This window comes from Zychaea mexicana (assembly GCF_025766255.1).
Source record: "Zychaea mexicana strain RSA 1403 chromosome Unknown BDB00scaffold_5, whole genome shotgun sequence".
NCBI lineage: Eukaryota > Fungi > Mucoromycota > Mucoromycetes > Mucorales > Lichtheimiaceae > Zychaea > Zychaea mexicana.
Window position 1 is genome coordinate 812,559 of NW_026516668.1, and position 13,488 is coordinate 826,046.

The following is a 13,488-nucleotide window of genomic DNA, read 5'->3' on the forward strand; positions in this document are numbered from 1 at the left end:
ACCTCGTCCCAATGCCAAAGACAGCAAGTTTGGCTTTGATGTGATCGATAAGCAAGTGGAAACGCCCAAGTCAAATGAAGCTCTTGTGGAAATGCAAGGTGTTGCTTTCAATCATCGGTAACAAAAGCTACATCATTTTATTAATTCATGCGCCGGGAAAAAAAGTCAAATTTTACTGACTAAACATGTTAAACTAATAGTGATGTCTGGATCATGAAAGGTTTCTATCCACTCCCCATAATTGCTGGCTCCGTTCTTGGTTCCGATGGCGTAGGTACTGTCAAGAAGGGCAAAAACGTCGGTCAACGCGTTCTCGTCTGTCCCGGTATCGGATGGGACTCTGATCCTCGAGGACCAGAGAATGACTACTATATCCTCGGCTTGCTTCCAGCTATTGGCACATTTGCAAACGAGATCACAGTCGAGGAAGCCGATTTGGCACCCTGCCCCGAACATTTGTCGACAGCCGAAGCCGCTGCTTTACCTTTGGCCGGTTTAACCGCGTACCGTGCTCTTTTTGACAAGGGTTGTGCCAAGACAGGCGACAATGTTTTGATTACCGGCATTGGTGGCGGTGTTGCCGTATATGCCCTGCAATTCGCTGTCGCTGAAGGTATGAACGTCTATGTCACTTCGTCCAGCGCTGAAAAGATTGAATTTGCCAAAAAATTGGGCGCCAAGGGTGGTGTCAATTATAAGGATCGTAAGTAATCATCATTATCTATCGCTGCAAAGAGTGGAAATGCCTTATTTGCATAGTCAACAATGGTTTCGCTAACGAATGTATACAGCCAAATGTATCGATGACTTGCAGAAACAGTTGAACGGTGGTAAGATTCGAACCGTCGTGGATGGTGCTGGTGGCCCTATTTACGCCGAGTTACCCAAGGTTTTGGCCAGCGGTGCCAAGATGGTCAACTATGGCCAAACTTCTGATAAGAGTGGCAACTCCATGACTACGACAGACAAAGGAGGCATATGCTTTACAATGATACACGTCTTCCAGAACGTGGACCTCCGCGGCTCTACCATGGGTTCACGACGAGAGTTTCACGAGATGGTGGCATTTGTCGACAAGCACAAGATTAAACCCCTGGTCTCCAAGGTGTGGAAGGGTTTGACCGAAGAATCTGTCGATGGTGCGCTTGATTACATGGCGTAAGTTTCTCTCTTTTTCTTCTTACTACTGTGAGCATATGTGTATTACCACGAAGCTAGGACCTAATATTTTCTTTGCTTATCACTCTCTAGCAATGGACATCAGCAGGGCAAACTTGTCATTGAATTGTAAAGCAAACTGTATATAGTAATTAAAATGCGATAATCGTCAATGTTCAAAGAATGAGAGAGGAAATAAACAACATTTGGATGGGGTTGGATAATCACTACAGTAGATCCACACATTTCGACTGATTGGGTTTACCTGATGTATTAACCTAGCACTGCTTGCCACTGCCTGCCAAGGTGTTTCAGATGATCACTCCTTTGCGAACATTGAGTGCCCACTATCCCTCGTACTGTGTGCGGTATGATTTAGACACCAGGGTAATCATATACGATATCTAACAAGTGGTTTTGCTAAGCAATGGTAATTGACGATGTTGCTGCGCTAACGATATTTTATGCCTTTGTGTACATTTGGCCCGGAATAAAAGGTTTAAGAGTTACAGTAAACCTTTGGTAACCTGTTATAAAAATGATGACAGATGATACCTTATAAACGTATGAAAAGTGACAAACAATAGCCGTTTCCCAAGGAAAACTGGCTCTCGTTTTGTTGTAAACGACTACTGCACCGCCCCGTACGAGCTGTTTTTTAAGCTAAAAAATAAGCTGTATTCCTAAGGCCACATATATAGCCATCTGCAGAAAGCACAGCTTTCCTCAAAGGAATACATCGCACCTTGAATTTGCAAACGAGGAAACTGTAGGAGATGCAAGATATCTAAGGTAATGTATTTTATGGCACTGTGATGATAGATATTGCGAAACGTGTTATTATAAATATGTATATATTAACTAGGAGCGGTTGTTTATAGGGAGAGGTGCCACATTTAAGCGTGTGATCTTTTTATCGGCCACGCCCTTAAGGCGAAGTGATTGCTGTTCGACTTTTTAAATCAGGAATGAGCATAAACAGAACATCGCGACGAATCAGCGAGACCACTCTGGGTTGTTGCGCAAAGCGACTGCAAATTCTTCTGGTCGAATCACTGTCTAATTAAGATTTCCGCATTGTTTTCACTGCTTCCAAAAGCTTGTGACACAATATTATTCCAGAAGAAGCTCTCAGTGCACGAATCCGTTTGTCGCTGTTATGAGAAAGGCGACGAGCAGGTCTACCACCCTTTTTCTACATTACAGCCTGCAAATCGGGTTGCTTAATATGGGATAATAATGGTTTCTACGGATTATTCGCAGCGGCTCGAAGTTGAAATATGATCAGCAACAGAATGGCGGTAAATTGTCATGGCAAAGATAAGAAACAGAAGACACGAGGGATTACAGAAGGAAAGACCACCTACTGTGGCAGAAGCTTGTCGATAACTTATGTTGACAGCATACATATCGAGCATTATATAAAGTGCTATTCTTGTGGCGTTAAAGATATCGAATAAGAAGACCGCCATGTGTCTCTGTCATAATATGTATGCGTAGTAGTCTATATTAAGAGCAATAATAAGCATTCAAACTCCTGAGCAATGTATTATAGACTAGGATCCCATAATTATCATATGTAGATTGATATTTAGCAATAGAATGATTCTCATCATGTATTCTATACATCTCTTACTTATAAATAACTGACAATATACCTCTCTATTGCTGTTTTTCGAAATCTAAGTAAAATATCATGTTTTTTTTCGCTCGGATAAATGGTTTACCGACAGAAGTCTACGGGATTTTTCAGCGTCTCCTATGATTCCTGCATTTTAAGATTAGACAGCTTTTCACAAACTATAATCTTCTCTGCTAATAGTACGCATATCATATTGTGGATTGCTACACACACACACACGAGCAACACAGCAGGGTTTTCTGTCCTACCCATTTGGGGCACAGGGCACACACATATTTCAGCCCTCATGACGACAATGGTGATCAAGGGCACTACCACAAAAGGAAGTTACCGTTTCTTCTCTTCTTTCTCGTTCTACATGATTCTGCTGTATCTCTGTTTTGCTACCGGCTGCTTTCTTTTTGGCAAGTCGGACTTTGTGGGTAAGGTTGCGAAATCGTCATTGATCGCATAATGTTAGAAAATGTGGCATGTGAAGAGAGACAGAAACAGGCAGAAGAAGATGATTTCTGCAGAAAATAGGTAGTACCTGACATATCGTGGAGACGGACATTTTCGATAATACTCTAGCATATCCTAACGATACAAATAACCACAGAGATAACCAACATCGATCATCAACAACAAACATACGCGGTAATCATCGTGTGTCTGCCTCTCTCTGACATGCATGTTATTGAGGAGACATGAACATTTATTTTATGTATGCTACAATACTATGTTTCTTTTGCGGGTGTTGTTTCTCGATCGATTGTGACAAACGTTTGTTACATAATAACAGAATCCAAGTGTTACTGATCTGTTCTGTTGAACTAAGCGGTCTTGTTGTCTCTTTGACTTGGCACCAGTGATTTTGGCAGTGGTGCTGGCTGCAGTGGAGATTTGGTTTCTGTGGCAACGAATGAACTTTTTATCTCGCGTGAATCGCGACTGATTTCTGTCAGTTAATTTGCGATATTTTACAACTGGCATCATTCCCGGCCGGCGTGTGAATAATTCGTGTTATACTAATGACAGGCAGTAGTAGTATATTCATGTATCACATAGATCATTCCGATAGAAATCTTGACGATTTCTTCTCCTTATGGCATATCCGATTCGTGAATGACGTTGTGTTAGAGGTACTATCCGTTTGCGGGAACAATACCTTTGTAGTTTATAGGAGATATAGAAGAGAGTCTATTATATTACACGCGTCGTGCGTTAGGTAGAGTTGGTTTAGACGGTCACTCGTCAAGCTCGCTTTACGTGAAGGAGTTTTCTGTTAGTGTTGTAAATTTAGGATACCACGATGTAGTAATGTTGCTGATACCTGCATCACCTGAGCTATACATACGCTTTATGCCATCGGTTGGTCCGGCAAAGTCAGCTATATGCACTCAAGGATAATAATCACGGTACTTAACGTTGGATTTGACTACGATCTTCATGCTCGTTTTTGGATAATATCGCTAGGAAAAGCTAGAGTGGACTATCAAGCTAATGAATAATTCCCTCGACAACTTATATTGACATTGCACAGCTAACAACTTCCCTTGTTCTTATGATCCTCGTTGTACGAGTACTCGCTGGGCTGTCATTCGATCCCACCAACTCATGCTTGCTATGCCAGCAAAGTTTTTTTTTTGTCAATGCTAGCTGGTTTTCGGTTATTGATACTTTTAAAGACGAGGGACAGTATAGAAAATCCGTTTACAAGGAAGTTTGCTTTAAAGATCAGCTTCGTCCTTGTGTTTTTCCTTTTACTTGATAAGTATTGCTAATACAATAACAAACAGCACATGTTTGATAGACGGGGGACAACAACAACAAGGCCTTTATTTAAATTGGTCAAATTCCTAAAGAGGCTCGTCCAAAAACGAGAGTGTCGATGTCTTAGCTTTCCGGGAAGGTGCATCGGCATCTGCTCCCGAACCCTCTACCACAAAGCTGGGTTCTGTCTTGGTCGCTTTATGGATCTCGGAGGGTCCGATCGGTATTGAGATGCCAGCGGTCTCACCAATCCACTTACCTACTTAGAAGTCGCCCCGTGCCTACAAAACAAGCATCAGCACCCACCCTTGCGCTTACCTACCCTCACTCACACTCACACACACTGAAAAAAAAGGAAGGGACTTACCACATGTGATCGAGAAAAAGCGAGGAAGCAGCACGCTGCGGAAAATGGGTGCCTTTTCATGCACACGTTCAAGACCCCGCTTCTTTTGAAAAAAAAAAAAAGTACCCCCACTCCCATCCACAGGTCCGTGCCAACAACGCGGGGAACAATGACAGATCTTCTGTATCGTAGCGACAGTATGTAACACTATTACAACGCGCTTTACCACACTTTGGTACGCGTTTTTCACCTATTTTTTCTTGTTTCTATCTTCGCGTAGTTTGTTCGCAAAAATAATCGAAAGGAAAATTTTTTTTCGGAGGGTTCCAGCCGAAACCTGTTTTTTGTTTTGTTTTGTTTTTTTTTCACATGTATCATACATCACCCGTACACACGCCGAGGAAGTAATCACCACGTCTGATTGGCTTTGTGTCGCTACTGCTAAGGGAGGTGGATGAGAAAATGAGCAAACCCAACAGCACTATCAACCTGAAGAAGCAGCCTGTATCGATAATAGTAGTTTTAGGATGACGCGCATACTATGCTGAAAACAGCCATGCTGCTCTATAGTCTGCCCTTGACAGTTTAGTTTAAGCTGTCCACATCCATCATTGCGGGCTTGGAGGATCGGCAACCGATAATTGCGTGAGAATCGATGTCTACTTGGGAGACGGAGTGCTGGGAGTCTCTCATGTGAAAATCGTAGGCTGGACCTTATGGTGCCTTGTGCGAGCAAAACATCCCCTTTTCTTTTCTGCCGAGCATCAGCATCGTTGAAGAAAAGGAGAGGGTGTGTTGATATCATCCAAACGTCAAGCCGTTACAATATTTTGAAACACACCTCTTTCAAAAAATGGCATTTCTGATATATTATAGTGCACGCCACGCTGAACGCGAGACTCGTTTACGCGACAAGGCTAGCAGCAGCATGAAACAGCAAGTTCAGGAAATGGTATTAGGGAGTCCTTGAACAGCCTGGACCGCAAGTTGCCAGTCTATCATGATCATGTGGGCGTGTGTGCGCTGCGCACTGCTTTCCATGAATTGCAGGGGTTGATGATACCAAAAGATATAAATACGCCCACATTTTTCAGGCCATTTCGTTTTTTCTCTTCACTCTTTCTTTCCTTCATTTTTCTTTTTTCCTTCACTCCCTTGGTTCCTCCTGGTCTTTCTCTTGGCTCTTCCCTTGGCTCTTCCCTTGGTCCTGGTGTTGCCTCCGTTGCGCCTGTCCAACCCTTACTTCCGGTAATCCTGGCTGCCTCAACTGGTCCCTGCTTTGGTTTGTCCAGTCTCGCGTTCAACGGTGTTGGTCACAACCGGTCTCCTAGTGAGACCAGAGGACGGAGGAATCCTTTTTCGGTTTCTCGCCATAGAAATATGGTAGTGTCCTTTTTGGTTGGATGCCTTGTCTCCCGGTCTGGTCTACTATGGTGGGGATCGCGTTCGACTCTCGGCAATCGACTCTCGGCAATCGACTCTCGGCAATCGACTCTCGGCAATCGACTCTCAACATCGACTCTCGGCAATCGACTCTCGGCAATCGACTCTCGGCAATCGACTCTCAACATCGACTCTCAAGGCTAGACTCATCGCTTTTTCTCTTCTCTTTTCGATCACGTATGGTAAGTCCCTTCCTTTATTTCTGTGTGTGTGAATGTGAGTGAGTGTGAGTGAGGGTAGGTAAGTGTAGGGGTGGGTGCTGATGCTTGTTTTGACACGGAGCGACTTACTGTATAAGTTAGGTTTTTCCCACCATAGTAGACCAGACCGGGAGAACAAGGCATCCAACCAAAAGGACACTACCATATTTCTATGGCGAGAAACCGAAAAGGATTCCTCCGTCCTCTGGTCCACTAGGAGACCGGTTGTGACCAACACCGTTGAACGCGAGACTGGACAAACCAAGCAGGGACCAGTTGGAGGCAGCCAGGATTACCGGAAATAAGGGTTGGACAGGCGCAACGGAGGCAACACCAGGACCAAGGGAAGAGCCAAGGGTGACACTGGGGATCGCGTTCGACTCTCGGCAATCGATTCTCGGCAATCGACTCTCGGCAATCGACTCTCGGCAATCGACTCTCGGCAATCGACTCTCGGCAATCGACTCTCGGCAATCGACTCTCAACATCGACTCTCAAGGCTAGACTCATCGCTTTTTCTCTTCTCTTTTTGATCACGTATGGTAAGTCCCTTCCTTTTTTTCTGTGTGTGTGAATGTGAGTGAGTGTGAGTGAGGGTAGATAAGTGTAGGGGTGGGTGCTGATGCTTGTTTTGACACGGAGCGACTTACTGTATAAATAGGTAGGTAAGTGATCGCGATTGGTGAGACCGGACTGGGCATCTCAATACCAATCGACCTTCCGTGATCCACAAAGCGACCAAGACAAGACCCTAGCTTTGTGGTGAGAGGGTTACGGGAGCAGATGTCGATGCACCTTCCAGTGGTTGCTCCTGTCAGTATCTGCTTAAGAGCAGAGAAGCTAAGACATCGACACCCTATTAGTAATTAGTAGTTAATTGTACCAAATAAAAATTGTTTCTTTTAACTTTTCACCCGTTAAACTTGTATGTACATGTTTGATATTGATGTAAGACTTCTTCATGCGAAGCGAGGAGGGAGCTCAAGGGCTCGTTCAAGAAGATGATATATGCTCAGATTTGCTGCGAGATCATCAATTTTGTTCCAGATTGCACATTGGAGACAGTTGCAACGAACAATATAGTTGCCACTGTGATCGTCTGCAAAGCAGTCAATGTCGATGGAGAACAAACTCCGGTATATGGAATGAAATTTGCAGCGCGTGTAGCGATCCTCTACAATTATCCTTTACTCAACTCCACAAATGGTTTTTCTCATTCTCAAATTCCAATTCTCCATATTCCCACAGTGGGCGAGCTGGGTAAGAGGCGAATAAGAAAAAAAAATATGAGTTTGCTAACTGTGAGTAATGTTAGCTGGAAGTGCGCATACTGTAGGGATTCACTGTTGTTCATTTTAATGAAGGAGAGGGAAAGAGAAGGAACGAGAAACAAATACAAGCCTCTTTTTTTTAAATATGTCATACTTCGTTCCTAATGTATCAAGTATTAGCAATATGATTCTCATTTAGGACAAGAAGTTCACTTGGCGTCTTCTCCTGGATAAACTTGTTTGAGGCTTTGGCGATCTCTCGGCTATGCTGAAGAGTTCAGACGCCTGAAGGAGGGCGTTACAGAGCTAACGGAAGTAGCTTCTGCTTCAGAGATATGAGCCTTTTTGAAAAGTTGATCGAGTAAACAATGCATCGAAGCGCCTTCTTACAGTTCGTAAGCAAGCTGGTACACGAATTGCTCAAAAACGGACATGTATTCGTGGCACATGCTGTATGGTCGATGGAACTCGTTGACACTGAACCGATTCAAGCTATATCATCAACAAGGAGGTGAAATAACACTTCGGTACCATGTGTGTTGTTATAACATTATGAAATGCTCCTGGAGCTTTGCAGGACTGCGTCAGAGCCCTGCCTCGACAGCTTGGTTTAATTGACGCAGTTTGTGGCTCGTACTAGTACCGTCCTCTGATTTCATCGATCTAACTTTACATTTTACTAAAGAGCTCCTATATGTACATATACACAGATCTTAGAAGCAAAGGTTGTTTTTCTTTTATATAGCATGTGCAATGTATGTATTAAGAATAGATTGAATAATAAGGCTGTGTATACAAAGAAAGGGTTAATGTATTCTTGGGCGAAGGAGTGGGGGGTGGGGAAGATAGTAGTCAATAGAAAATATATGGTACAAGAGCAAAAATAAGGAAGGAAGAAAAGAACAAATTCTATTTACAGTTCTATGACTTTTGAGGCGGCTTTACGTAGTCGATTCATGACAGCCATACCTTCCGCTGTCTCTGGTATGCCCTGTACAAAGATCAGATCCACATTCTGCGTGTCGAGGTCACGCAGGCCTTTGAAAACGCCTCGTGCCACTTCTTCTGGATGTTCGCCACGACCCATAAACACTGGGATACATTCCACGCCTTGATGATTGACCACTGATGGTGTATCTTTTGAAGTGACCAACAATCCCAATCGACGCACAGGCTTCTCTTGCTTTTCTAATTCCTGCTTCCACTGTCGCTCAAATGTATGTGGGTCCGCTGCATTCTCGAGCAAGATGACCTTGGCCTCGGGCGAATAATGACGATACTTCATACCGGGTGTTGTAGGCGCTTGTTCCAGTGCACGATCGATGAAATCCTTCCGATACACCTGCAGGCCTTCCATCCCGGGTAAAGAACTCAATGACTCATAGGTGACGCCGCCTGGTCTCAGAATCGCCGGTGGATTCCGCAATCCATCCAACACCGTGCTCTCCACGCCCACGTTACAAGGACCACCATCCAGAATCAACGGGATGCGGCCCTTCAGATCGTCAAATACATGGCTTGCGAGTGTCGTCGAAGGCTTACCCGACGAATTGGCAGAAGGCGCAGCAAGCGGGAAATCGCATTGGTTAATAAGAGCACGCGCGACTGGGTGTGAAGGGAACCGAACAGCCACGGTGGGCTGGCCACATGTAATTTGAGTTGGGATCAGATCGCTCGTTGGAACAATAATCGTCAACGGACCGGGCCAATGGTGCTTAATCACTTGCTGATAGACAGGTGGGATCGTATTGTTGGGTAGAATGCGTTTCAGCATGGCAAGCGAAGAAACATGGACAATGAGTGGATTGTCTTGAGGTCGGTTTTTGGCAGCAAAGATTTTGGCAACGGCATCAGCGGATAATGCATTGGCTGCCAAACCATACACGGTCTCGGTAGGTATGCCCACAGCATCTCCGGCTGTTAGCAGTTGAGCTGCTTCTTCGATCGCCGTTTGATCCTTTGGATCGGCAATGACGGGTTTGGCGTTTTGTTCGGCAAAGTCGTCGCCGTGTGTTGTTTGCTCAAACTGAAAATGCAACGGGTTGACTGGGACGATTTTGGTATGATAAGGTGCTGCCATGGTTGGGGTATAATTGAAAGAGAAAAGTTGAAGGCGTGTGCGTTGCTGTTGCTTATAAAAGAGAGTATTAAAAAGACGTCGCATGAACGAAAAACAAGATTACAAAAAAAAAGACCGAAACGGGATGAATTACACCCCTCAAATTCGAGAATGTGGCTTTGCGTAATACGCCCTTTGTGTGATGAGAAAGCAACAGCATGTTGTGTGTGTGTGTGTGTGTGTGTGTATTTGATATGTACAGTACAAAGAGTGATACAGCAGTAGTGATGATGCATTGGAAAAAGAAGGACAACAAAGGGATATTGATGTAGTAGTAATAATAACTGCGTAGTAGTAAGTAGGTAAGTAGGTAGGTAGGAAGGTAGATACTTATGAAGAAGGGTTTCGAATTCAGCGTGGATGCTTTGCAGCACACATCCAAATGCGCGTCTTGTACAATTTGAACAGCTCCCTTACAAGTTCTCTAAAGTCTACTCGTTCTTCTGCTACAAAATGGAATGTCAGCTTGCGTCGGTCCCTATCATCAAGTAATGAACAACACACGCATTAGTTAGTGACTTGTAGCTTTGATTAGAGTGAGCGATTCGAACGAGAGAAAGAGAAACACACCACTGGTATTCTGCACTGACCACCTGCATGGGCAAGTCCTTTTCCTTGATCTTGGATTGACACACCAACAAGGCCTTGGCCTCATCATGCACCTTCGCAGGCAACGTGGCAATCTCCGCTTCCGTTGCAAGTCGATACAGACGACGCACCACCAGATCCGGCGGGAAGAGGTTCGCTGCAAGGTTAGACGCCACGACCCTGCCTAAATCATGACCGCGATCCGCTTCCACAATTGCCAGGTCGCCAACGTGTACCGTCGATCCAGTGCCCTGCTGCTGTTCTCCATGATCATCAGCGTAGTCCTCGAGGTAAAACACTTCAGGCTTGGCACCTGGGGTCAGTTCGACGGTGAATAGCTTTGCAGTTGTTGCAAGATGGTGCAGGGGTATCCCCTTGCCCATGCTGTATGTGTCATCGCCAATCGCAGGTGGCTGGCATGGACTGGTGGAGAGCAAGGAAGACGGAGGGGATGGTGGCAAAGTGTTTCCAGCAGCAGTGACTGGAAGGGGGCGAGGGACAGGACTAAAGTAATCGTCAATGTGTTGTAACAGTTCAGGGCTCAGTTCGTTTTGCCGAGTAATGCTGGACGTTGTAGGAATCGTGGGAGGGCGAGCAACAGCTGGAGCACCATGAAGACTACTAGTAACACGATAATTTCTTTAAATGAATCGGGTGATTCTGACGTTATATTAAAAGGAATTAAAAAACTTACGGTCGCTGCTGCTGTGATTGCTCTGAAAGAAAATAATCGTCAGCACTAGTCGCACCCATCCAGACTTTTTTGTCGGATGATGATGAAGAAAGCCGTCGGCGGGAACCGTCAAAAAAGTCCGACTGTCGTCGCATAGCAGTGTAATAACCACTGTCCTGGGGTGGTGATGGCTGTGGCGGCATAACTACTGTTCGCCGTCGCTGTTGCTGTGGTGGTGATGGTGCCCTTGTATTTGCGATGCTGTTGCTATTGCTGCTGCCATTGTTGCTGTTCCAGATGGTCGACGACCAGAACGAGGTAGGGGACGTGGTGGCTGGCCATGAGGACCAGGGTAAGGGAAGAGGCGTAGCTTTGGGTGGCAGCAACGACGCGGACGATGACGACGACAGTAGCGGCGTCTTGTCAATGAGTCTGCTGCTGTCTTTGGTATCCGTGCTCTTGGAAGTGTCCTCCAGGTCAACGAAATCAAGGTCAACGGAGGGACTGTCATCAAGCCAAGACTCGGAGGCAGGGGTGGTGGGGGAGCTGGCAAGTGACGACTCGGATGCGGTATCAGACAGGATGTAGGAAGGGAGTAACGCAGCCATAGTGATTTGTAGTAGTAGTGAAGAGAAGCAAGGAGTAAAGAGAGAGAGAGGATGGAAGAAAACGCAAAAAAGGTGGGGAAGAATTCGAAAAACTTATTTGTGGGAATTGGCGGTTCAGCTGACTCGAGCTGTTTGCATGAAACCTCTCTTTTATATACGTTGCTGCCGCCGCTTGTTATGGATCCCAACCCGCTTCTTGTTATGGCTTTCCCTTTGCTTTCCTTGTCCCTTTCGGCCCTCGTTTTCTTTGTTGTGTGCGTCCCTTTTTGGGGTTCATGTTTTGGTAGAACCACGGCTCAATGGGTCCGTCTAGACAAGAGTCACTCATTGTCCACACACAGCAGCGTACTGTACGTATGATAGCAGCAAGAAAGATATTTACTGTACACGACTGTACTGTAGTATCATAGTACAAAAAAAGAAGGTGCCACGAGTGAAAAAACAAACACGCGTCGTTATAAGCTCGGACAGCTCGTCCACTCGTCTTATGCCGTTCGGATCTTCTCCCGCCGAATGGCTCTCCTATCACCCCACTCCTTTCTCTTCTTTCTGTTGCCATTGCTGCCAGAGCATACCCCTTCTGCCACCGCTTACTACTCGATGTAACCGTGGCTTCATCACAGCAAGGACAGGTACACTTGCATCGTTGGTCCTTACCACGGCCACTCTAATTATCTCAGATGTGCGCATATGCGTGTGAACTGTTCTAGGGCCGAGTGGGGAACAAGGAGAGCAAAGTTGTTACCAACGTTGTAAATTGCTTGTGTTACAATGCGTCTGCTCATCCTGCGCTAATTTCTAACACGATGAGAAAATCATCGAGTTGTGTTGGGCAACAGTTCTTTACTAGCAAGACACTGTACAATCTGATGACAATAAAATAGGACGATGCCTTTCCATAATCTGCCTTTGTCCCTCAGTGATCAATCTACATCTAGTGATAGCAATAGTAGTGATAGCAATACTAGTGGCGATAACAGAAATATGGCTCGATGGCAAATTGACACAACAAACAGCATCATTTTATGGTCACATGAAACGCTTTTTTGTGGGCTGTGCATGTTGTCTGTACTAACTGAGAAATTTCCCACTACGATACGCCAGGATTAACGAGTCTCAATCAGTGCTGCTTACAGCATACGTGTATAAAGGATCAAGATCTATGCACTAGAAGCAAAGTTTATGAAAGAAGCTCTGCACGAGCAAGCGAAAAAAAAATTCAAGTTACAAACGTGGTAGCAGTTTTAATGTTATCATGTGTTACTTTATATATGATAACATTATATTGTAAACAGAGGCAGTAATAACGACAAAGAACTTATGCACATGTAAGAAAACGCTTAAGCGAGCAATAAAATAAAGGTGTACGGGGTCTGAGGCTTGCTGTCGTGAAGCAATAAACGACAACTGCGCACACAAATTTCTATATACCACCTTCACTCTCTTAGTCTCCCCCGTTTCAAGTTTTGTCTGTAGATAAAATTAGAGCACGATTGATTGCCTTTTGTCTGGTAGAACCATTTGACTAACAATGTCTTTTGTTCTTGAGGGCGCTTGAAGCGCTGTCGCTGTTTTCTCGCAAGTGGTGTGGGGGGGGGGGAAGTTCTGGGATGCCTATCACGTTCGGACTTCAACTCTCTGACAACTAATGCTTGTTGGTCCTGCGACTCTTTTCCACTATAGTATCA

At 45.0% G+C, this 13,488-nt stretch overlaps 4 protein-coding genes across 4 annotated transcripts; 2 read left to right on the top strand and 2 right to left on the bottom strand.

The window, feature by feature from the left end:
- Positions 1–61: 61 nt before the first annotated feature.
- Positions 62–1,285, top strand: BDB00DRAFT_725738 (uncharacterized protein; the record flags this gene model as incomplete). Its single annotated transcript, XM_053118236.1, has 5 exons — positions 62–117; positions 201–703; positions 792–941; positions 975–1,158; positions 1,252–1,285. Coding segments are annotated over 5 exons (927 nt in total), but the record flags the coding sequence as incomplete, so codon positions are not given.
- Positions 1,286–5,439: 4,154 nt separating this feature from the next.
- Positions 5,440–7,361, top strand: BDB00DRAFT_925272 (uncharacterized protein). The gene is made up of 3 exons (XM_053128802.1): positions 5,440–5,850; positions 6,286–6,523; positions 6,858–7,361. The coding sequence occupies exons 1-3, from the start codon at positions 5,752–5,754 to the stop codon at positions 7,043–7,045; spliced, it is 525 nt and encodes a 174-aa protein (XP_052984784.1). The 5' UTR covers positions 5,440–5,751; the 3' UTR covers positions 7,046–7,361.
- Positions 7,362–8,530: 1,169 nt separating this feature from the next.
- On the bottom strand, positions 8,531–10,175 carry BDB00DRAFT_800634 (DHBP synthase RibB-like alpha/beta domain-containing protein). Its single transcript, XM_053121800.1, has one exon. It carries the CDS (start codon positions 9,974–9,976, stop codon positions 8,726–8,728), a length of 1,251 nt encoding a protein of 416 aa, XP_052984785.1. The 5' UTR covers positions 9,977–10,175; the 3' UTR covers positions 8,531–8,725.
- Positions 10,176–10,282: 107 nt separating this feature from the next.
- BDB00DRAFT_729887 (PSP1 C-terminal conserved region-domain-containing protein) lies at positions 10,283–10,755 on the bottom strand (the record flags this gene model as incomplete). Its single annotated transcript, XM_053118293.1, has 2 exons — positions 10,283–10,409; positions 10,502–10,755. Coding segments are annotated over 2 exons (381 nt in total), but the record flags the coding sequence as incomplete, so codon positions are not given.
- Positions 10,756–13,488: the final 2,733 nt, after the last annotated feature.

What these genes read in the sequence shown, in the direction of transcription:
- BDB00DRAFT_925272 (XM_053128802.1), top strand. Translation starts at nt 5,752, where the DNA reads ATGGCATTTCTGATATATTATAGTGCACGCCACGCTGAACGCGAGACT. An exon ending in AACAGCAAGTTCAGGAAATG is followed by an intron (nt 5,851 to 6,285) that starts GTATTAGGGAGT and finishes GAAATATGGTAG; the next exon opens with TGTCCTTTTTGGTTGGATGC. An exon ending in TCTCTTTTCGATCACGTATG is followed by an intron (nt 6,524 to 6,857) that starts GTAAGTCCCTTC and finishes AGGGTTGGACAG; the next exon opens with GCGCAACGGAGGCAACACCA.
- BDB00DRAFT_800634 (XM_053121800.1), bottom strand. Translation starts at nt 9,976, where the DNA reads ATGCGACGTCTTTTTAATACTCTCTTTTATAAGCAACAGCAACGCACA.